Raw genomic sequence first — 20595 nt, 5'->3', positions numbered from 1 at the left:
TTTTTTATTTTGTTAAGATTTGTGTGTTGTTCTTTGCTATGGAACTGTACAAGAAACGCGTGTACTATAAGGATATAGATGTGAGAGGTGCTAAATCAAGTAACACGTTCTTTGCCGTACCATTTTTTTACGATTCCAAAGGCGGAGTATCAGCGTAACAAGTCTGCATGAACGACTCAGGGTACCTTGTACCAACAACCTCAGCCTCATCGCACGCCTTTCGAATATCCTTCTTCTCTTTCTCCGTAAGCTGCACCTTGAGACTTCCCACGTTCTCCTCCAGTCTCTTTGGGTTCGTAGTACCTGGGATGGGGAAGATGTCGTCGCCCTGTGCCATGAGCCATGCGAGTGTCAGCTGTCCTGGCGTAACGCCCTTTGCCGTTGCAATCTCGACGATGCGATCGACAAGCTTCAGGTTCTTCGGGAAGTTCTCCTTGCTGAATCGAGGTGACATGCGGCGAAAGTCGGTCTCGTCGAAATCATCGGGGCTCTTGATGGCACCAGTCAGCATGCCGCGGTTGAGTGGCGAGTAGGCGACGACGGCGACGCCCAGCTCGCGGCATGTCTTGAGTAGATTGGTCTGCTCGGTTTCAATCTCGAGTGCAAAGGGTGAGTACTCGACTTGCACGGTGGCGATGGGGTGGACTTTGTGTGCCCTTCTCAGGGTGTCTGAGCTGACTTCGGAAAGTCCGAGGTGCTTTACTTTTCCGGACTTGACAAGCTCGGCCATGGCTTTTACGGTAAGTTCAATGGGTGTCTTCTGGTCCACGCGGTGGCAGTAGTAGAGATCGACGTATGGAGTATCCAGGCGCTCCAGTGATTTCTTAAAGGCAACCTTGACGTATTCTGGGGAAGAATCAATTCCACCGGCGCCTCCATCTTTGATGGCGAATTTGGTGGCAAGGAATATGTCTGCACGCTTGGATGGGTTGGCTTTGAACCATTTTCCGAGCAGGGGTTCGTTATCACCATACCTAGAGGTGATGTTAGCACTTGTAGATCGGGGACGATGTAAAGCTTCTCAGTAGACCCACATGTCAGAAGTGTCCCAGAAACGTTCTCCTAGTTCGTAAGCATGATCGAGGAGAGCTAGGCGCTCGCTGTCTGGTTTGAGTGGTCCGTATGCCGTGGACAGTCCCATCAGGCCGAATCCCAGACGATTAACCTGGGGGCCATTGCGGCCGAGAGGAGCGGTGGGAAGAGACATTTTGAATTGTATGAAGATTTGTTTGAGTACTGATATTGTTGATGCGTGCTGTGACAAGATGTTTCCTCAGCCATATATATATATATATATATTTCTTGGCACCAGGCAGTGGTATTGGACGGCCAAATTTTCTCGTTCGAAAAGAAGTATAATAGGGATTACGTGGAGAAACGGACGAAGCCACAAGTATAGTGCTTGTTGGTACATAAGGTTTGGGTGGCCTTACAGCATGATGGCAAGCAGGCGCGGAGTGTGCGGGGGATGGGTTAAGTCCGAAAATCCAGAAACACACAGCACCCCTGCCTTTCAAGAAGTCATAGTATGTAGCCCTACTCCAACATAAGCTCGGTTATTTCCGATAGTAGGGGGATGTATAAGCGGGTATTTGTCGAAATAAAAATCGGTTTCTATTGGATGAGAGCCACCTTTTAGAGCCAATGCGGTTGAAAGAGTACTATAAAACTTGTTGTCATTCGATAGAACCCGGAGCTGAGATACGCTAGTATGCGCGCCAGAGCTGTACTAGCTGTGGCAGACTTCTAGGAGCGGATTTAACCAATTTCTTGTCTGGGTGCGTACTTACTTATTCCGCAACACGTTTGTAGGGGAAACAAGGGCTGGCATGTCACTCCTGACAAATCAGGCTTCTGTTGAAGCAATGCAATCATTCGTTGGCCACATGTGTTATTGAAAAATCCTGGTGCATCTGCACCAACTCAGTACTGAAGACTGGAAGAAACGGAGATAAGAGTTTTCTCCGAACGATGATTTTTTGTCCGTTTCACGGGAAGATTGTTCGTGTCAGTGTAAACGCCAGACGTGTTTTGATTGCACGAAAACGCATCCGTGCTGCTTGCCATATATTGTGATGTTCGTGTTGAACGTGAAAGGACGGTTGCTCTTAGAGTGCTGACACACCTTGCAGAGGGTGATCCGATACTAAGCGAGTTAGCGTCTGCTAAACTTCACATCAACTGTCCCGCTATGACATGGTGATAGGCATTTGTAATGCAGCCGTCACGCTACAGAGATTCGACATCCACGCTGCAGATGCCGTTGCTCATACACTAACAGCATACCGCATTAACATCTAGCGGCGCATCATGACTGCCGACATACGCGACCTCAAACCCCTCAATATTCGGCCTGTCCAACATCAAGTACGAGATCCACCAGAAGCCGATCCGTTTGCCTTCGACCATCATGATGACAAGATACATGTCCTTTTGTGTGCTTCAGGATCGGTAGCGACCATCAAAATACCAAACATAATCAATGCGCTTGCAAAGCACCCCAACGTACAAATACGGCTTATATTCACGGCTGCCGCGACAAACTTCTTGCAGGGCCAGAGTGGAGAACAGCCCTCACTAGAGGATATAGAGGCCCTGCCAAATGTACAGGGAATATACTTTGACGAGGACGAGTGGAGAGAGCCATGGGTGCGGGGCAACAAGATCTTACATATAGAGCTACGGCGATGGGCCCATATTATGGTTATTGCTCCCTTGAGCGCCAATGAACTCGCTAAAATTACCCAAGGCTGGTCGGACAACCTTCTTCTCTCCGTCGTTCGTGCCTGGGACACCACTGGTTTAATTGACCCTGTGAGGAGGATACCGGGCGTGAAGTGGCCACAGCAAGAGGAGGGTATACAAAAGAAAAGGATATTAGTCGCACCAAGTATGAACACGGCAATGTGGTATCAGCCTATTACAAGCAAACAAGTGCGCATCTTGGAAGAGGAGTGGGGCGTCAAGAATGGAGGCTGGTTTGAAGTGCTACAGCCAATGGAGAAAGAGTTGGCATGTGGAGATATAGGAGGCGGTGCGATGAAAGATTGGAGGGAAATCGTAGGCGTGATTGAGGATAGGTTGGGTCTAGCGGCACAAACTTCAGAGACGTCACAATCAACATAGGTCGTCGTCCTCGGTAGTCTTGAGAAGGATGTATGGATGTGCCCATAGTCTCCGGATACACCAGTACTTTGCAAACACTGCAGGAACGAATCTTCCCATGGGGTTGAGATTTGGCCTTGTTTGCTGAATTGCTGTTTTTTTTAGCACGGTGTTAGATAATGCCACAAACATCACAAGACGACTATCCGTACAGAATCGAACATGATGATAAGTCAACACATCAACGCTTCATACTGCAACTGCCTACGTTAAGGAATAGACGGTCACTTTGTTGTGTGGTCCCAAGATACCCAGCAAATAAATCCCCTTGTAGTGTCTCTTTCTTTCTCCCAGGAGGATCAATGCGCTAGTACACTGGACGATGAAGTTACATCTTTTACTATGTGGATTGCAGGTAGGGTATCAGCGTCATGCACAGGCACTTTGACAGAGTTGCACCTGCTCAGCCTTGACATACAGAATTGTGTGCACATTTACATGCCTATACATATTTTTTTGAGTAGGGAACATACAGAGATCCCAGTCCAGTGATGACTTTAGTCTTTTCGTCAGCTGCCGTTGCGTATCCAACGAGCACAAGGTGTTGGTGGGTGAAGAGTCATGGCTTTTAGGGGCCAGAACATATCCAGGCATGCTTTGCCTATCGTACGTTAATCAAAGCTCCATCATCAGCGTACTTATTTTGTGGGTTCGATGCTGAGTATAAGGTGGCTTGGTCGCGGGTTGTTTAGGCATCCTTATGAGGCTGCTGTTTTGTGATTGGTCTTGTACCCCTCTAAGAATCATCCTGTTGTCAAGCCATGCATACTTCTTTGCTTCGGCCTGGCTGGGGGCCGGAACGCCTCAGGCATGGATCTACGTAAAATGCTGATGTTGTCATACTTGACGTGAGACAAAGGAGCCTTGTTCGACAGGCCGATGAGGCTCTTTGTAGGCTTGGCTAGTCGCAGGTCCGGCACGATACCTGTTGACTTGCACAACGAAGCTACATTCACAAGTAATCGCGCAGTCGGCCTAACGCATGAAGGCGTTGTTTAGCGATTTCTCCTGCAGCATGCACGAGATGAAGTATTCTCGGTGTCTCGTGCATGCTGTGATACCCTGGAAGCTGAGCAAAATACCTTGGCATGGCGCCAGCAAGCTCTTGTCTGTGCCGGCACCACGTCGGCGCGGCCCCCAATGACAGCGCATTCGAACCAGCTCGACAGCCTTGACACAGTTCTTGTTGACTCTCTCATTCAAACACGGTATAGTCGAACGCGACGGGCGCGACCGGTCAGAACAACAGCGCCTGGCGTTGCTGGCTTGCCTACTTCCTGTGCCACGCTTGGCGCATGCCCAGCCCTTTGTCTCGGAAGGGCGTGAAGAGCCGAAGACATGAAGGAAAATTCGCGGACCAGCGCTAAGTACCACAGCGACTTCTTTCGGGAATGAAGCCGACCGACACTTCTTCTTTCCCCTAGGGGAACAGGGGAAGATCGGCCGGTGAGTTGATCCAGCAATGGCTATGATGCAATCGCGTGTTTGAGCCAAGAGTTAGAAGGAAGATGCGGCGCGCAGCAACAATCTGGGGATAAGGCCCGTACCGCCAAGTGGTATGTGACAAGCGCTCCAGGCACTGACTGGAGGACAATTCATTCAGAGCGAAGCGAAAGTGGCTGGTGCATGTGGATCCCCTAAGCTGAACAACGGACGGGCGCACGAATAGTCTACTAGCACGCCCCATACCCCCCACGGCATAGTGCAAGAGGCGTCTCCTGTCAATCTGCACTTTAGGCAGACCGGCAGCCTATCTGGGAAACAAAAGTAATCCGAGTGGCGCCTCTGTCTTCCTCTATTTTCGTTCAAGGTCAGGCGCCATGCTGCAGCCTTTCAGATTAGACGTCGATTCATCCTAGAGCTTTTCACAGCCCCAGCGGCTAGTGTCCTTTTATTCACATACTCTTGTTCTTCTGCCCTTCAGCGGCATTCTTTTGGGGTTTAATTATTTGGTTGCTTCGACATTGCCCGATACCCTTGTTTGCTGTACTTTTGTCGATTTCCACCTCCGCATGTCCAATATGCTCAAGGGCGTATTGCTTGTGGCTTCCGCAGCATGGGCTGCAGCTCAATCTTCCTCTGAGCCTTGCGCAATTGTTGCCGCTCAGTTGGATCGAGCCACCAATATCGAGGCGCAAGCCGCCTTCGAGTGTCTCGAATCTGTCCCTGTTGACGTCCAAGGCAATCGCCTTCTCCTCGACGAATTAAAAAACATATGGCAATTCCAGTCAGAACTTGCATGGCTGAAGAATCCAGGAGATGATTGGGAGTGGGGTCCGTTAGATATCGAGGCGGAACTCGACAACATCAAAAGCAATCTTGACTCGTTTTCGTCCGAGTACGCTGTCCAACTCGCCATTCAGAACATCACAATTCGAACTGGCAACTTCCATTTCAACTACAGACCCGACATACTCCAGGTTTTCAAATTCCTCCGTCCCTTTAATGTGGCTTCCATTTCCCAGGACGGCAAATCACTGCCCAAGCTGTACGTTGCCGACGACGTCTTGGCTCTGGCTCAAGGTAGCTCAGATGTCTCCGAGATTTCCAAGCTTAATGGTCAAGACCCCTATGCCTTCCTCCTATCTGTCTCATGGTCACAGTACATTGATTCGGATGGCTTGATCAACAAAATGATGGCCAAAGGAGATACGGACAACCCTGGTAGCTTCATGATACAGAGCAAATACGACGGCAACAGCACAGAGGTCACGTGGGCGAACGGTACAACAGTCGCTGTTACCAACATTGCCAGATCAGAGGAAGACTTTACCGGTGTGACCGACGGACCATCCTTTTTCGACGCATTCTGTACAGGCCGCCTTTTTGCCCAGCCAGCCACAGCCAGTACGAAATCCGCAACCGGTTCGCCAGAGACAGATAGTGAAGGGCCAAAAAGCCCCGCGAGTCTCAACTATGTCATCTCTCCCAGCGCTCCTGACCCCGTTCCCCGTATTCCTACTGGTATCTACCACCTCCGCAACAAGCGCCAGACTATCCCTAGTCCTTATGCAGAAGCTGTTGTCGAATCACAAAGCCAAGTTGTAGCAGGATACTACCTCAACGGAAACGGCTATGACGATGTCGCTGTGCTCAAGATTATCTCGTTCAGCAACCCCAGCTCTGACATCGACGAGACGGATTTCAACAACGAATTCCAGGCCGTGGTCGCCAGATTCCTTGAAAGCTGCGTCAGCGACAACAAGCAAAAACTCATCATCGACTTGCGTGAAAACGGTGGCGGCAACACCAATCTCCTCTTGGACGTCTTCATGCAGCTCTTCCCTGAAATGGTGCCCTTTTCTGCACAACGGTACAGGGCGACTGAGGCCTTTCTCAAGATTGGCGATGCTGTCAATGAGATTAGGGGCGATCCTTCCAAGGCGAGGACGTTTACTCGTTTCACAAGGAGTGATATTGAGAACAGCAACATTTACAGGTACTGGTCTTGGTGGCATTTCCTCAACAGCGATGGAGCCGATTTCAAGGACTGGAATGACTTCAACGGACCTGTGAACCTAAATGGCGACAGCTTTACTTCGACTATGCGATACAACGTAAGGCCATGAGCTATGTAATCCCGTGATATTTTTCAAACTAACAAAAACGCAGTACACAGACGAACTCTCTATCCTCCCCGCAGGTTTCCGTTTCGTAAACGGCACGCGCCCCACCCCCTTCAACGCCTCCAACATCGTCATGTACACCGACGCCCTCTGCGGCTCCTCGTGCGCCTCCTTCCACGAGGAACTCAAAAACATTGCCGGCGTCAAAGCCGTCACCGTCGGCGGCCGCCCAGAAAACAAGCCCATCCAAACCGTCACCGGCAGCAAAGGCGGCGAAGTCACGCCCCTCTTCTACTGGCAAATGTACGCAGAGGTAGCCCTGAACCTCAGCTCCCTCGCCGACCTCTCCGCCTTCTCAGCCACAGACTCCGTCCTCTCAGGTATCGCCAACACCCCGCAAATCACGACACGCGCAGGCGACGAGTCCTCGCGCTTGCAATCGCAAGATCAGGTCCGCAAGGGCGATGCGTCTGGTACCCCGCTGCAGTACATCTACGAAGCGAGCGATTGCAAGATTTTCTACACGCCCGAAACGTTTTTCGATCCTGATGCCGCGTGGAAGCAGGCCTGGGATGCGTTTCAGGATGACAGCAAATGTGTCCAGGGCAGCACGGGACATAAGAGTTCGTTGTCTGGTGGGTATAAGCCTTATGGTCCTGGGGAGCTGAAGGCGGAGGATCGCCCGCAGAGTAGTCCGGATGGTGAGAGGCCGGGTAGCGGCAGTGGCCAGAAGGATGCGGCGAGTAGTGTGAGGATTAGTGGGGTGGTGGTCGGTGTTGTGGCGGTGCTTGTTAGCGCTGTGATGATGTAGATTTTTGAGTGAACGGATGCGACGCCATCTTTTGTCACCGTTTTTTTTAATGAGTAATGCTATTGTTAGTCTGTTTGATGTAGAGAAATCATATTCCCCTATTCGGATTTCCGTATTTACTTTTTTGAGGTTGGACATGAAACTTCCGTGACGATGTTCCTTTTCTGTAAGAGACGAAAAGAAAAAAATAGGAATGAAAAGAAACGTTTTCTTGAACTACGCTGTGATATATATTATGGTTTACTTAAAACAAAATTCCGATACCCATATCCGTTCATTACAACCCACCCACTAAGACATTACCATACAAAAAAAATGCTCAAACCACCACTTTATCATACACTACACAAAATCCCTCGCACCATCCCCTCCCTAATTCGGCCGTAATACCACATCCCCGACACAGAGCACCACATTCTTGAAGAACCGCCTCCACTCTAGCGGATCCCCACTCGCCTTGACAAACCTGACCTCCCAATACCACGCGCCCTCATACACGGCCTTCTCAACCACCACATGCCCATTGAGTCCCTGACGCCGTCCATCCGCCATTTTGACTCGTATACTTGCGCTGCCGAGCTGCTCTGCTTCTTCGATTTGAAGGGCGGAAAAGGACGGAGCTGGGACGCCGAGACGGTTCAAAGACGCGAGGAGTAAGGGGAGGAGAAGCGACAAGGGACGAGGGGATATGAAGCGGGCCATGGAGTAGGAAGGGAGGATGTCGGCAAATTTGCGGGCGGCTTGCGTGAAGGTTAGGGGCACGCCGGGTTGAGAGCTGAATTGGGTCATGCTGGGGTCTTGAGATAGGGCGTCTTGAGTTGAAGATGGGAGTTGCGAGAGGAAGGGTGTCGAGCTTATTTCCGGGTGGTATATGGCTGCGTGGCCGGTTGTGGTGGGTTGCGAGGCAGACATGCCGTCGTGAGTTGCGAGGCGTGGTGGGCGTTCCCAGTCAAACGGTGTGTCGCCGGAGGGGGTTTCGGGTTGGGTGGAGGAGAGAATATGGATGGCGCTGGAACGACGGGGATCGTCGTCTGTGTCAATGTCCATTGCATCGCCGTCGTCCTGCGAGAATCCGCGTTGGGATTGGGTGGGTGGTCGCGTGAAATCGATGCGTAGATGGGAAAGCATTTGTGTCGCCAGACCAATTGGGTTGGCGTTCCGTCCCGAAGGCGTCAAGTATGGGTTCTTGCGTGTGAACCAAGGATGTGTACGCACTTCGTCCAGGGTAAAGCGTTGTTTTGGATCGACCTTGAGCATGCCTCGAAGCAAGCTGACAATATCAGGCGGAAGCTTAGCCCACAGCTCATCAGTCGTATGGCCTCCAGTGTCGACGTATTCCCTAAACTCTTCCGATCGCATCGTGGGTTCATCCCATGGCGTATTTCCGACAAGAAGAACGAACAGTACAACACCGCAACTCCAAATGTCGCACATATTGGCCTCGTATCCCACGTCCAAGACATCGGCCCTCTTGCTTCGTCTCCCGCTGACGATTTCGGGTGCAATATAGGGTGGCGAACCACAAACAGTATTGCAAAGCCGTATTTGTCCATCCTTCTTGAACAGGGCTGCCAGTCCAAAATCACTCAGCTTCAAGTCTCCCTCGGCACTCAGCAACACATTCTCAGGCTTGATGTCTCTGTGTGCCACGCCCATGCTATGCATGTACGCGACGGCACTAACAAGCTGTGAGAAGTACAGATGTGCCACATCCTGACCAACGCCCTCGTCTGCTTCGATCTTGTCAAACAAGTCGCCTCCCTCTGCCAGTTCCATGGCTATCCATGTCCAAAGTGCATCCTCACCGGAGCCCAGGCAATGGATAATGTTATGGTGTTTACCAAGATGCTGATGCAATACAATTTCCATCTTGATCTGCTTCGGAGTGAGGCGGCCGGTGCGCAGGGCATGTTCTTTGTTGATGAACTTGATGGCGATGACGGGTTTGGGGGCATTATGGGGTACGGCTTTGCGGATCCTGAGGCGACATTAGCAGGAGGGCTTGACAGCCTGAAGATGGAGACTGACGAGGCGTATGCGCCTTGTCCAATGGTCTTGCTCACGAGACGAAAGGGTAGATTTGTGGGTAGAGGGGCTGCCTGGCTTCCAGGCGGGGCGGGGCCCATTGTAGCGAGTATATTGTGTATAAGAGCTGGGCACTGGTTTGATCAAGGATAGGTGTTATCAAATAACAAGACCAACGTATCGTCTGAAGTATGCCCGTAGTTTGTGGTGTTCAAAAATCGTCGTTATTCATCAATCGCTATCGTCCCATCAGGCACCAACATCGCGTCACTGCGTGCAAAACATAACGCACAGACGACAAACCACGCGACGCGGCAACGCCTGTTCACGTGACTGACAGCCTCGTCACAAACCATGTATTTTGCCCACAGGCATCTGTCTCGCAAATGGGTTTTGAAGATTGGTGTCGGCAACTGGTGCTGAGTCTTACATACTACACATCTTTCCATATTATTACATATACAGAGCAGACTGATAGTTCTGGCTAGAGCAATGCGTGCACTCGCTCTTAGTTGCGTTGCACAAGACGGAGTACTCGATGTCAATTTTCGAGACAACAGAAGATGATTAGCAGGGATACTGAGTGTCTTTTGTTGCATGTTTATATACAATAACTAACGGAGAATGACCGGACTTTGCTCATTGTACCACGCTACAATCTCAAAGGTGAACAGTGATGTGCGTAAGCCATGCTCTTTGTAGTAGTGTATTGGTCATCTTGTATCTGATCAGAATTGAAATGGCGGGTTGATATCGTACAACAGGTTGGTAATTGTAGGCATTGATGTGTCAAGGAAGAATGCACCTCGTCCGACCATAGGAAAGACCTACTACGCCATAGACTCGTACCATATAGGTTTAGCTCTTACCTAGATGGATTTCTCATGGTGCAGCTCGCTTTATCAAGCAACAGCTATACCTAGTTAGGACAGGCTTCACCATTTACAGGTTAGCGTCATCATCATCTCCTCTCAATCTTGGGACAATTACCTGTGTTTTCTCGAAAATATATAGGGAAAAAGGCCATGCGAGAGGAACAGATTTAGATTCGAGGTGAAAACTAGACAAAATGCTTGAGGGGCAGAAAATCGGGCCTAATTAGGTATAGTCATGGTACAGCGGCTGAAATCTCATGGTACTGAGTTCCCAGGTAATCGACGGGTTTTGCCAGAAATTACCCCTTTCGGTAACTGGCCATTCCTGGCATGTCGCGATCCCCAACGCTGACCTCACACCCGAGCCGACTTTCCTCCATATCGACCACCATCCCCGCTCCCGTGCACAGGAGTAGCCCCAAGCTTCCAGAGTGCTTCGGAAAGTTCTCGCACGCCGAATTGTAGAGGCATTGCCTTTTTGCGTACCTCAGTAAAGACTCCCTAAGCGTTGCGCCCACGAATTGCTGCAGCTTAGCCATGGGCTTCACCACCGGCTTCGTACGTACTATGTCTCTGCGACATCTTCTCGGCTAACCAATGCAGCTTGGAGGCGTCACCCTCACATCCGCGGTCCTATATCTCACAATATCGCTGCACACACAAAACCGCGCAACGCAAGCCGCCTTGTTACGACAACAGCGCCGGGTGCTTGCCGAGTTCTACGAGCCCAAGAAGCCAGAGCCAGAGCCGACAAGTCGGGAGGCCCCAGTAGGGTTGGCGGAGATGGCAAAAGACCGCTGGAACAGGAGCCTCGAGGAGGGTGTCAAGAAGGTGTACAACACAGACTGGAGGAGAGTGCGCGAGGATGTCGAGGACAGGGCAAGCGTCATTCTGCAGAAAATTAAGGACAGCACCAAATGAGCAAACAAACTGCTAGAATAGACCTGATGCATGCCTGGTGCAGGCGTAGGGCACATGCGCTGCTGCTGCGATACCCCAATTGCACGTGTACAAATACGGAGGGCCTCTTATAATAAAGAGCAGGTATAGATTTGTTTCCTGAAGAATATCCGCACAATGTCCAACAATTCGTGCAGGCAGAGCTTGTCTATAAGATTTCCTGTCGCTCCATTCTCACCTCTCAGTTCCACACTCACCTTCCCCGCTCCGTTCACTGCTATTGTTCCCTTGCGTTTGCGTAGCAACGCAAGATCGCGCTCTAACTACCCGTCACCTCTCGCTCAGGACCTCTCGCCTGTCAAACCCGCTTTCTTTGCACCCAAGAATATTCATCTTGCAACGAGTGCCTTGCTTGCTTTTGCTACAGCATGGCCTCTCATGGCAAGGTCCTCGACCTCTTCGATGATCGCTATCTTAGGCTACAGGATGTAGTTGGTAATGTCGAACCACTTCCCATGATCATACCATATGAAAGATACACGCAAAACCCTGTCGTCTACAGTATGGATACAAACCATGCCATCTTCCTCGCACTTCTACAAGACTTTACAGAACGCAAGGCAAGGGAGACGGGCAAAGAACTATGGACTTGGTACGTGCAGTGGAATGTGAATCAAACTGCAGCTCGTCAGCTTTCGGTCAACCCGCACTCCCGGAAGAAGCCTCGTTTCGATCAAGAACAGCCAAACCTGCCCACTGCGCAGCGATCGCGACACAGCGCACCCCCAATCACAGTCCGGCCCCGCATCCTAGACCCAGAACTGATGCACGAGGAAGACATGTTGAGAATCCTAGTCGATATCATACAGGTGAACAGCGCTGTGGTGCCTAACTTTATCGAATTCTTATACCGGTGGATCGATTACTACGAGGGAGATGGGAGGGCGCTGAAAGCGGCATTGCATGGAGAGATTCCGAGTTTGTGGGATTTTGAGCATCACCCACTCATGGTCCCAGAGGACATCAAGAAGAAAATGAAGCAAGCAAATGAAGAGAGCAAAGATGGAGAGAATAAAGCAGGTGGTAAGACACCAACGCATAATAACACAGAAGAACTTACCCAAAACTCACCTACCAAGAAGATGCGAAACAAACCAGATCTAGCAACACTAGAGCGCAGGGCAGAAGAAAGTGAACGTCTACAATACCGCGAAGTGCACTTTGGTATCCAACCACCAAAGCTGGACGAACCTTTGCCGCCATTGATCAACATTCCTCAAGATTCGCAAAAACGTACAAAGTACTACGCTGCTTGCTTTAAGTCACGACAGCGCGCCTTTTACATGCTCATGGAAGCTGGAGTCACCCCGCAACAGATAAGGGACTACAACCGATGTCAGAAAGAGAATGTTAAGGATACTCCTTCAACTGGAGGAGAGGGTCTGAGGAACTACGAGAGAGATGCACAAATGGCGCAAAAAGTTTTTGAAGAGAAGGAACAGTACGCAAAGAAGCAGAGGGAAATCGCTATCAGTGACAGGCTGGCCGTTGAGGCTCGAGTTGCTGCAAATAATGCAACGTCTGAAGAAGCATCGGGGGTTCCGCTGATTCCTGCGACGCCGTCATATCCTCCTCGTCAGGATATGGCCGCACAGATGTTGCGCAAGATCCAGCAAGCCACAGACAAAACTGACCAAAAAATCAACATAGTCCCTGAGCCTTTGGTGGGCATGATGAAAAGTGAGCTCTTCGAACGAGCAAAGGATAGAGAGACGGTAGCCAGGTACTTGGAGGATGTTCTCTCGGGTCCAGCACAACGTCGTACCATTGTCGGTGAAGAAGGAGGATCTCAGACAAGTGCTTCGGAGGATGAGAACATGTCCAACAGCCATGAATCTAATGACGATGACGATAATGGCGACGCAAGCGACCGATTGCGTATGCTTTCTGGACCACTGCCACCGCCTCCTCCCAGTCTTCCACAACTGAGCTTGCCGCAGTTATACCCTCCCAACCCTGCCGTACAAACCAACCAAGCGTTTCTTCTTCCTACAGAACAGCCGGATGTACATCAGCAGACACATAGCCACCCTGATTTCCCACACCTAATGTCCATGCCTCATACGACTCCTACGCCATATCATGCAGACTCAATGACTTTACCCACCGCAAATTTCATTCCGTACATTGGTGTTCCCCCTTCACAAGCTTACAATGCCAGACCTCAGCATCAGTTGTCTGGGGGCTTTGCAGAATACGATCCTTTCATAACGCAATCATCTGGCGAAGGCACTTATCGTCATGCTTTCTCATCTTCCATATTTGATGAGACAATCCAGCCAGATGGCTTCAATGGTTCAAATGCTCTGAATAGTAATCTCCCATATCTACCTACATATGAGCCCAGGCTACCTGCACCTCATCAGCCCCAACGTCTCTCATTACCATATCAGCCTCACGACCAGCAATCATATGTACCTGCGCAGTATCATGCGCCTTCTTATTCTGTTGATCCGGCTTTACCATTTCCAGTTCCACCACCCACATTTGCACAGCAATATCACGACACATACGCACCCGACCGTGGACAATCAAATGGATCATTTACACTCCCAAACCAACCCGTCTTCAATGGTTCCAACAACGGCTTCATGACAACTGGACAGCAACTACCCGCAAATGTACACCCCTACCCTCCACCAACCTTTCTCCAACCCCTCCAACCAAGCATCCACCGCACAGCACCGACCCCCCTATCTTTCATCCCCCCACCCTCCCCCATGTCCACCCTCGCCCCCTCACTTCTTGTAACCTCCCCCTTCGCAACCAGCCACTCCGACCTCCCCATCCAAATCTACTTCCAGAAAATCGTCTTCCCAGCCAACACGCTCGGCCCCGGCGGCGCCAAACTCGGCGACGGCGACGTCCCCGAAACCGATGCGTTCCTACTCGGCCACGTACATCCCGGCAGCGGCGAAATCGTGCTGAGCAAAGCAATCTTCTTGCCGGTGGGCGTGTGGAAGAATGCTACTGCAAGGGTGCGAAATGGGAAGTGTAAAGTGCTGGAGTCGTATCCCATGCCGGGGGGCGATGTGGGGAGTTACCCAACGGGTGTAGCGCATCGGGCGGCGTACGAGAAGGTGAAGGAGGCGTTTGGGTTTATGATTGCGGCGCCGGCGGAGCTTAGGGAGAGGGGGGTTACGAAGAGGTGGAGGGTAAGCAGGGGGCCGATGACGGCGAGTGAGCGGGGTGCGGTGTGGGAGGGTTGGGGGGTCGAGGTTGGTAGGCAGGTCAAGATGGGGAGGGAGGAGAGGGTAGGTGCGGTGGTGCTTGATTCGCGTATTGATGGGGCAAAGACGCGTGATTGGGAGGAGGAGAGGAGACAGAGGGAGATGAAGGAGTGGTTCGTCGAGAGGGATGATGAGGATGACGAGGAAGAGGTGGAGGAAGATGTGAGGATGGAAGATTTTGTGACGTTTGGAGATGAAGAGTGATGGATTGATTGTATCTATGAGCGAACGTGGATGGGTGGTTAGATACATCGTCCACCGTCTACTTCGAGATTGACTCCTGTAATGAAACCTGCTTCTTTGCTCGCCATGAAGATGCACGCATTCACCACGTCATCTACCTCACCGATGCGTCCCATGGGTACGTTGGACGTGAACTTTGTCCTATTCTCCGGCGTATCTTCCATACCAGTGAAAGCAGAGAAAAGACCCGTAGCAGTGATCAAGGGACAAATGGATACAACACGGATCTGATGTGGGCCGTATTCTGCTGCGAGACCTTTTGTTGCCTGTTGCATGTCAACAAGAATTTAAGGAAGAAAGTATGAGAACGTACATTCCAGATAGCACCTTTACTTGCATTGTACCATACAAGGCCTGGTCTTGGTCTTGTAGCACCAACACTCGCTATGTTAATGATTACACCGCCCTCGCCTCTCTCAATCGCTTGGTCAACCCAAGCATTACATCCCAGATACACACCCTTGACGTTGACATCGAAAACTTTGTCGAATTCTTCTTCGGTAACCGTTGTTGTCGGCTTGTTTTTGTACGACCAGCCCGCATTGTTTACGAGGATATCGCAACGTCCGAATTTCTCAATGCAGGCTGCTACAGTTGCTTTCCAGTCGGCTGACTTTGTCACATCCATTTGGTGGAAGGCTAGCGATGAGGGGTTTGTAGAACATGTTTCTTGGCCGCCGGCGGCGTTGATATCGCAGACGAGAACTTTGGCACCTTCAGAGGCCATGCCTTTTGATATCCCAGCTCCGAAACCGGAGCCGCCGCCTGAGAGGTGGTGTTAGTGAGTGTGGTAGGCGATGAAGGCTGTCTTTTTACCTGTGACAAGGGCAACCTTGCCGTCTAATCTACCCATGGTGACGATTGAGAGTGGTTGTTGAAGGTGATGTATGGAGAACAAGTGGTGAATCAATCGGAATTGGCATCAACAAATATCGGATTCAAGCGTCAGGTGTCAGGTGCTGGGTACACCAGAGTAGTCACGTTGCAAGAATGGACAGCACATCCTCTTCTGTCACTTATTTTGGACCCCATATTCTGCCTTGGATATCGCATCCCCACTATCATGTTCCGATAACCAATACTCGGAACGACAGTGCTACAGGAGTGAGGGGTAAGGATGATGCCCCGCATAGAGTTGACGTATTGTTGGAGGACCACCGTGGTTCAGACCAATCGCACGCCGGTCTCGCCGAACATCTCAATTGCATCCATATTCTTGGCGTACTAATAAAGAACCTTGAATAGCCGAGCGCCCTTTAGTCAGTAATCACTCAGTCAGATCCCGATAACCTGTATGCCATCTCGGGTGGGGCAGTTGGACGGGTCAACTCGAGGACCGGAACGGTCGCAGCATTGGTGCACTTTCCCGCCGGGCCGGCCATTCTCATACACCCACCAACACCTCCTCCTAGCCTCTACTTAGAATCAATCTTGAAACATTCAGAGTCGTGATTCTCAACTCTCTATAGACACCTTCCGGTGCGGAAAACCTTGAAGCTTCCAGTATACGCAGGCAATTCTTGGAGACAACGCAAGAATGGGCTCGGAAAACAAATATCAGCTGCCATTCAAGGTTCAAAAGATCCATCATCCCAATATAGATTCCTTGGACTAATATTCAAAAGCTGAATAACCCAGATCTTCTTCACAGCCTCTCGTTTGTGAACGGCGACTGGGTGCAAGCGAAATCAGGCAAGACATTCGAGGTAGTTGGTAAGTCGCTAGATCGATGCCCAAGAACCATGTACTCACACCAAGGAAAGACCCTGGAACTGGAAAGCCATGGATAGAATGTCCCACAAACGATGCATCTGATGTTGAGAATGCTGTCAAAAGCTCATACGATGCTTTCCAGAAATATAAGAATATCAGCCCTCGACAAAAGGCACAGATGCTGTTCAAGTGGGACGCTTTAATTAAAGAAAACAGAGAAGACATAGCAACTATTCTTGTATACGAGACCGGAAAACCGAGGTCGGAGGCCTATGGCGAGATTGATTACTCCACCGGATTCACATGGTGGTTCGCTGGAGAGGCCGAACGCATCCAAGGCACTGTCTTTACACCTGCGCTCCCAAATCGGCGTGTCTTCACCATCAAACAACCCCTCGGTGTTGCCGTCGCGTTAGTACCATGGAACTTTCCCATCGCAATGGTCTTGAGGAAAGTAGGTGCTGCATTGGCTGCCGGATGCACAATGATTGTCAAGCCTAGTCCAGAGACACCGATTACAGTGCTCACATTAGCATACCTTGCGCAGAAGGCTGGTTTTCCCAAGGGAGCACTAAATGTGTTGACTACAGATCTCGACAAGACCCCAGAGCTCAGTGAAGCATTATGTCGCCATCCGCTCGTGAACAAGGTCACTTTCACGGGTTCGACGCGTGTTGGAAAGCTTATTGCTAGGATATGTGCAGACAACTTGAAGAAAGTGACATTGGAGCTGGGAGGCAACTGCCCTGTCCTGATTTTTGACGATGCAAACATTGAGCAGGCGATAGGCCAAATCTTCGCCCTGAAATTCCGGCATGCTGGACAGGCTTGCATTACCGCGAATCGTATCTACGTGCAGTCTGGTATCTTCGACACGTTCCTTCAGCGCTGGAATGCGGAGACTCAGAAGCTTGTAGTTGGCCATGGTGCTGACGAGAAGACGACAATGGGGCCAGTAACTACACCACGTGGTGTTGAAAAGGCGGTTGCTCTTGTGGAAGATGCGAAGAAGAAGGGCGCTAAAATACACACGGGTGGCAACAAGATTGAAAAGGACGGTGGCTACTTCTTCGAACCCACGGTTATTTCTGGTGTCACACTTGATATGGATCTTGCTAAAGAAGAGGCTTTTGCGCCAATTTGCACATTCATCAAGTTCAGTACGGAAGATGAGGCAGTAAAGGCTGCCAATGATACCAGCATGGGCCTTGCCTCATACTGCTTCACGAAGAACGTTGACCGGATATGGAGGCTGTTTGAGAACTTGGAGGCTGGCATGATTGGACTCAACACGGTATGTTGCATGTTGTTGAACGTCAAAGTTAAACAAGTAGGTCACTAATAATAGAATAGGGAAATGGATCTGCTGCAGAGTCGCCATTTGGCGGCATCAAACAGAGCGGCTACGGCAAGGAGTCCGGAAAGGATGTCGCAGTGAACGAGTACCTCATCACCAAGACCGGTACCTTCACGTTGGAGGAGCAGTCTTAGGCACCACAAGCATAGTATCGTGCGACGCTTCAAGACGTCTGTCTGGAGCACTGTCTTTGTGTTTGACCCTAGTTAGCTCCCAGAAACAATGATCGTTATTGTGGTTGTCTCTCTGTAGCGTGTAGTAGGCACGTCCCCAACCCGGGCTTCCTCCGCGTTTGACCAGGGCCTTGATATATATGTACCCACCTGCGTCAAAGCCTGGCCACTGGTTACCGTTTTTGACCAAGCGGAGCTGCAGGTCATTGTTGTGCACACACCGCACGCCACACCGCATACTTCACGTGATTGTGTTAGTGCCCGCCTCTGGGGAGCTTACCGCGGCGCGCCTGTCCCATCGCCGGCCGTCCAGCCTCCAACAACACCTCCACCCTACGCAATTCCCACATAATCGCAGAACCCCACTGCACGCTCCCGCCATCATGGACGACACAGACATGACAGATGTTGCTTACGATATTGAAATTGATGTTGGACCAAACGTTGAACCCGTAGCGCAACAACAGCCACAGCAAGTTGCTCAGGTGAGCTCAGCAGAACGTCGTAACGCATACGGCGCAACCATCTGACAAGATTTCCCGTGGCAGAACAACATAGCAGAGCCTGAAGGCAGCATACCTGCAGCTTATCTGGAGGACATTGTGATTCACGAGCCATGGCCCGAGTCGATAAACCTCCAAGGTGTGAGCGACTTCGACCCCAACGACCCATTGTACTGGGCCATGGAGCATTGCCAGTCAGAACCACGCGTCAAGCAACTGCGCTGGGTCAACGACAACTCGGTGAACCTTGAATACTACACAAAGGAAGATGCCGCGCTGGCCTTGAACTTGCTCACGCATCCCGATACCGGTGATACCAGCAACCTTTCTCTGCAAGCGCCTCGTAAGGCAAAGCCATACTCGAAGAAGCCCAACAGCGTTCTTTCAGTCAGACAGTCCAATGCTGGAGATCAGAAGCCAAGGGGCGCGGCGACGAGAAGCAACTATTATCAGCGCAACCCAGATGTTGCAGGAAATCGCCAGAGGGACCCGCGACGAAGGCAACCACCGAAGAAGGACTTCTTGGACTATGGAGATGAAGAGATGGGGTCTCGCGAGCGCAGCAGGAGGAGAGACAGTGGAGATGAGTCTATGGGAGATTCAGGTGTTGATCGCAGGGGCCCGCGGAGAAATGGACAAGATACCCGCAATGAGCGTGATAATCGTGGTCGAGGCAGAGGAGACCGCCAATCTACTGGCAGGTTCCGAAGCGACAACCAAGGCAAAGATGTCGACTCTTACAGGCCAGGTTCTAGAAGGTACTTCTACAAGTATCTGACGCACCAATTCCTATGCTAACAGAAGCTAGTCCGAAAGAACCACGCTTTGGTCGCCTACGAGGGCGCAGCGCCTCCCCTGCCTCAGACGAAGAAGGCGACGGTCGATTCGGATTCTCAGAGGACGCAACGCACGCAGGCCGTAGCCGGTACCGTAGCCGTAGCCCGGGCCACAACAACCGACGTCGGCGTGAAGCTAGCGCTGACCGATGGACACATGACCGCGCAAACTATGATCGTACTGGAGGAACTACAGGCGGAGGCCGATGGCAAAAGGACGCCTTCTTCGTGGACACCTCACCCATGGGTAATCACCACCGGTCGAATGCAATCGACGTGAAGCGAGGAAGCGGCGCATCATTGCTCTCGCGCATGACAAAGGATGGCCAACCTGTAGCCCCACAACACAAGCGCTCTCTCGCTGATAGAATCACGCGCGACGATGACGACGACTCGGAGGGAGGATATGGACGACTGAAGAACGATTACCGTGACCCCAACGTCACCGACTTCTCTGAGCCGGCGCGGCCTCGTCGCGGTCTCGCGGATCGCATATCTCGCGACACTGATATGAGTATCCGCGGACAAGGACGATCGCACAGCCAAGAAGGCATCAACATTCGTGGTTCCGCTGAGCGTTCCGCAGGTGGAATCAATATACGGGGTGTAGCCAGTGGTGCTTAGGGTTAATACCTACTATGACTGTCAGTCGTAGTCTGAGTCGTTATGAAGGATCCTATTTGAGTATGAAGTGAAGTAGCCGGGCAAGGGCAAGGCAGATTGCTTGTAGCATACATCATCACATTTGCCCTGAGCGTTTTATCCTCTATCTGTTTCTCGTATCATTGCAATGGGTGGACGGCATACCAAAAGAAATACACTTTCATGTCTGTCTATCTATCATCAGGGGGAGTCCAAGACATGAAAAGCTCACCATTGGGCTGCACAGTTTAATTGAAATTTGGTATACACACAGCTGTATACATGCTCAAGTCTATAAGATACTAGTTGTCTGAAAAAAAAGAATGGAAGTAATGTCGAGCCCATATAGGGAGAAAACCCCCTCCTGGATACCAAGAAACAATCGCTACCGTACAATCTGAATAGCAATGTTCATTCTCTTTGCCAACTTTTGCAGGAAGCTTAACAAGCACTGGGGCAATTCAGACGTATTCGCTGTAAAGAATGCAGGGTTTCG

General features: G+C 50.9%; 10 protein-coding genes across 10 annotated transcripts; 6 read left to right on the top strand and 4 right to left on the bottom strand.

Annotated features, from left to right (window-relative positions):
• Positions 1-127: 127 nt before the first annotated feature.
• On the bottom strand, positions 128-1207 carry COCCADRAFT_93483 (uncharacterized protein; the record flags this gene model as incomplete). The annotated part of the gene is made up of 2 exons (XM_007713082.1): positions 128-974; positions 1035-1207. The coding sequence occupies 2 exons, from the start codon at positions 1205-1207 to the stop codon at positions 128-130; spliced, it is 1020 nt and encodes a 339-aa protein (XP_007711272.1).
• A 1103-nt stretch (positions 1208-2310) lies between these two features.
• COCCADRAFT_25441 (uncharacterized protein) lies at positions 2311-3126 on the top strand (the record flags this gene model as incomplete). Its single annotated transcript, XM_007713043.1, has 1 exon — positions 2311-3126. One exon carries the CDS (start codon positions 2311-2313, stop codon positions 3124-3126), a length of 816 nt encoding a protein of 271 aa, XP_007711233.1.
• A 1459-nt stretch (positions 3127-4585) lies between these two features.
• Positions 4586-4852, bottom strand: COCCADRAFT_93393 (uncharacterized protein; the record flags this gene model as incomplete). Its single annotated transcript, XM_007713081.1, has 1 exon — positions 4586-4852. The coding sequence occupies one exon, from the start codon at positions 4850-4852 to the stop codon at positions 4586-4588; it is 267 nt and encodes an 88-aa protein (XP_007711271.1).
• A 325-nt stretch (positions 4853-5177) lies between these two features.
• On the top strand, positions 5178-7542 carry COCCADRAFT_93452 (uncharacterized protein; the record flags this gene model as incomplete). Its single annotated transcript, XM_007713080.1, has 2 exons — positions 5178-6722; positions 6778-7542. The coding sequence occupies 2 exons, from the start codon at positions 5178-5180 to the stop codon at positions 7540-7542; spliced, it is 2310 nt and encodes a 769-aa protein (XP_007711270.1).
• Positions 7543-7914: 372 nt separating this feature from the next.
• Positions 7915-9668, bottom strand: COCCADRAFT_4193 (uncharacterized protein; the record flags this gene model as incomplete). The annotated part of the gene is made up of 2 exons (XM_007713038.1): positions 7915-9520; positions 9571-9668. The coding sequence occupies 2 exons, from the start codon at positions 9666-9668 to the stop codon at positions 7915-7917; spliced, it is 1704 nt and encodes a 567-aa protein (XP_007711228.1).
• A 1311-nt stretch (positions 9669-10979) lies between these two features.
• COCCADRAFT_93381 (uncharacterized protein) lies at positions 10980-11363 on the top strand (the record flags this gene model as incomplete). Its single annotated transcript, XM_007713079.1, has 2 exons — positions 10980-11000; positions 11046-11363. 2 exons carry the CDS (start codon positions 10980-10982, stop codon positions 11361-11363), a joined length of 339 nt encoding a protein of 112 aa, XP_007711269.1.
• Positions 11364-11770: 407 nt separating this feature from the next.
• Positions 11771-14836, top strand: COCCADRAFT_35917 (uncharacterized protein; the record flags this gene model as incomplete). The annotated part of the gene is made up of 2 exons (XM_007713078.1): positions 11771-13221; positions 13429-14836. 2 exons carry the CDS (start codon positions 11771-11773, stop codon positions 14834-14836), a joined length of 2859 nt encoding a protein of 952 aa, XP_007711268.1.
• A 38-nt stretch (positions 14837-14874) lies between these two features.
• On the bottom strand, positions 14875-15728 carry COCCADRAFT_4190 (uncharacterized protein; the record flags this gene model as incomplete). The annotated part of the gene is made up of 3 exons (XM_007713037.1): positions 14875-15141; positions 15189-15640; positions 15692-15728. 3 exons carry the CDS (start codon positions 15726-15728, stop codon positions 14875-14877), a joined length of 756 nt encoding a protein of 251 aa, XP_007711227.1.
• Positions 15729-16412: 684 nt separating this feature from the next.
• On the top strand, positions 16413-18079 carry COCCADRAFT_93418 (uncharacterized protein; the record flags this gene model as incomplete). Its single annotated transcript, XM_007713077.1, has 4 exons — positions 16413-16448; positions 16501-16588; positions 16639-17882; positions 17942-18079. The coding sequence occupies 4 exons, from the start codon at positions 16413-16415 to the stop codon at positions 18077-18079; spliced, it is 1506 nt and encodes a 501-aa protein (XP_007711267.1).
• Positions 18080-18501: 422 nt separating this feature from the next.
• Positions 18502-20081, top strand: COCCADRAFT_35914 (uncharacterized protein; the record flags this gene model as incomplete). The annotated part of the gene is made up of 3 exons (XM_007713076.1): positions 18502-18603; positions 18667-19379; positions 19430-20081. 3 exons carry the CDS (start codon positions 18502-18504, stop codon positions 20079-20081), a joined length of 1467 nt encoding a protein of 488 aa, XP_007711266.1.
• Positions 20082-20595: the final 514 nt, after the last annotated feature.

This window comes from Bipolaris zeicola, assembly GCF_000523435.1.
Source record: "Bipolaris zeicola 26-R-13 unplaced genomic scaffold scaffold_54, whole genome shotgun sequence".
NCBI lineage: Eukaryota > Fungi > Ascomycota > Dothideomycetes > Pleosporales > Pleosporaceae > Bipolaris > Bipolaris zeicola.
Note: the sequence above shows the minus strand (reverse complement) of the source record. Positions and strands in the feature narration are given on the sequence as shown.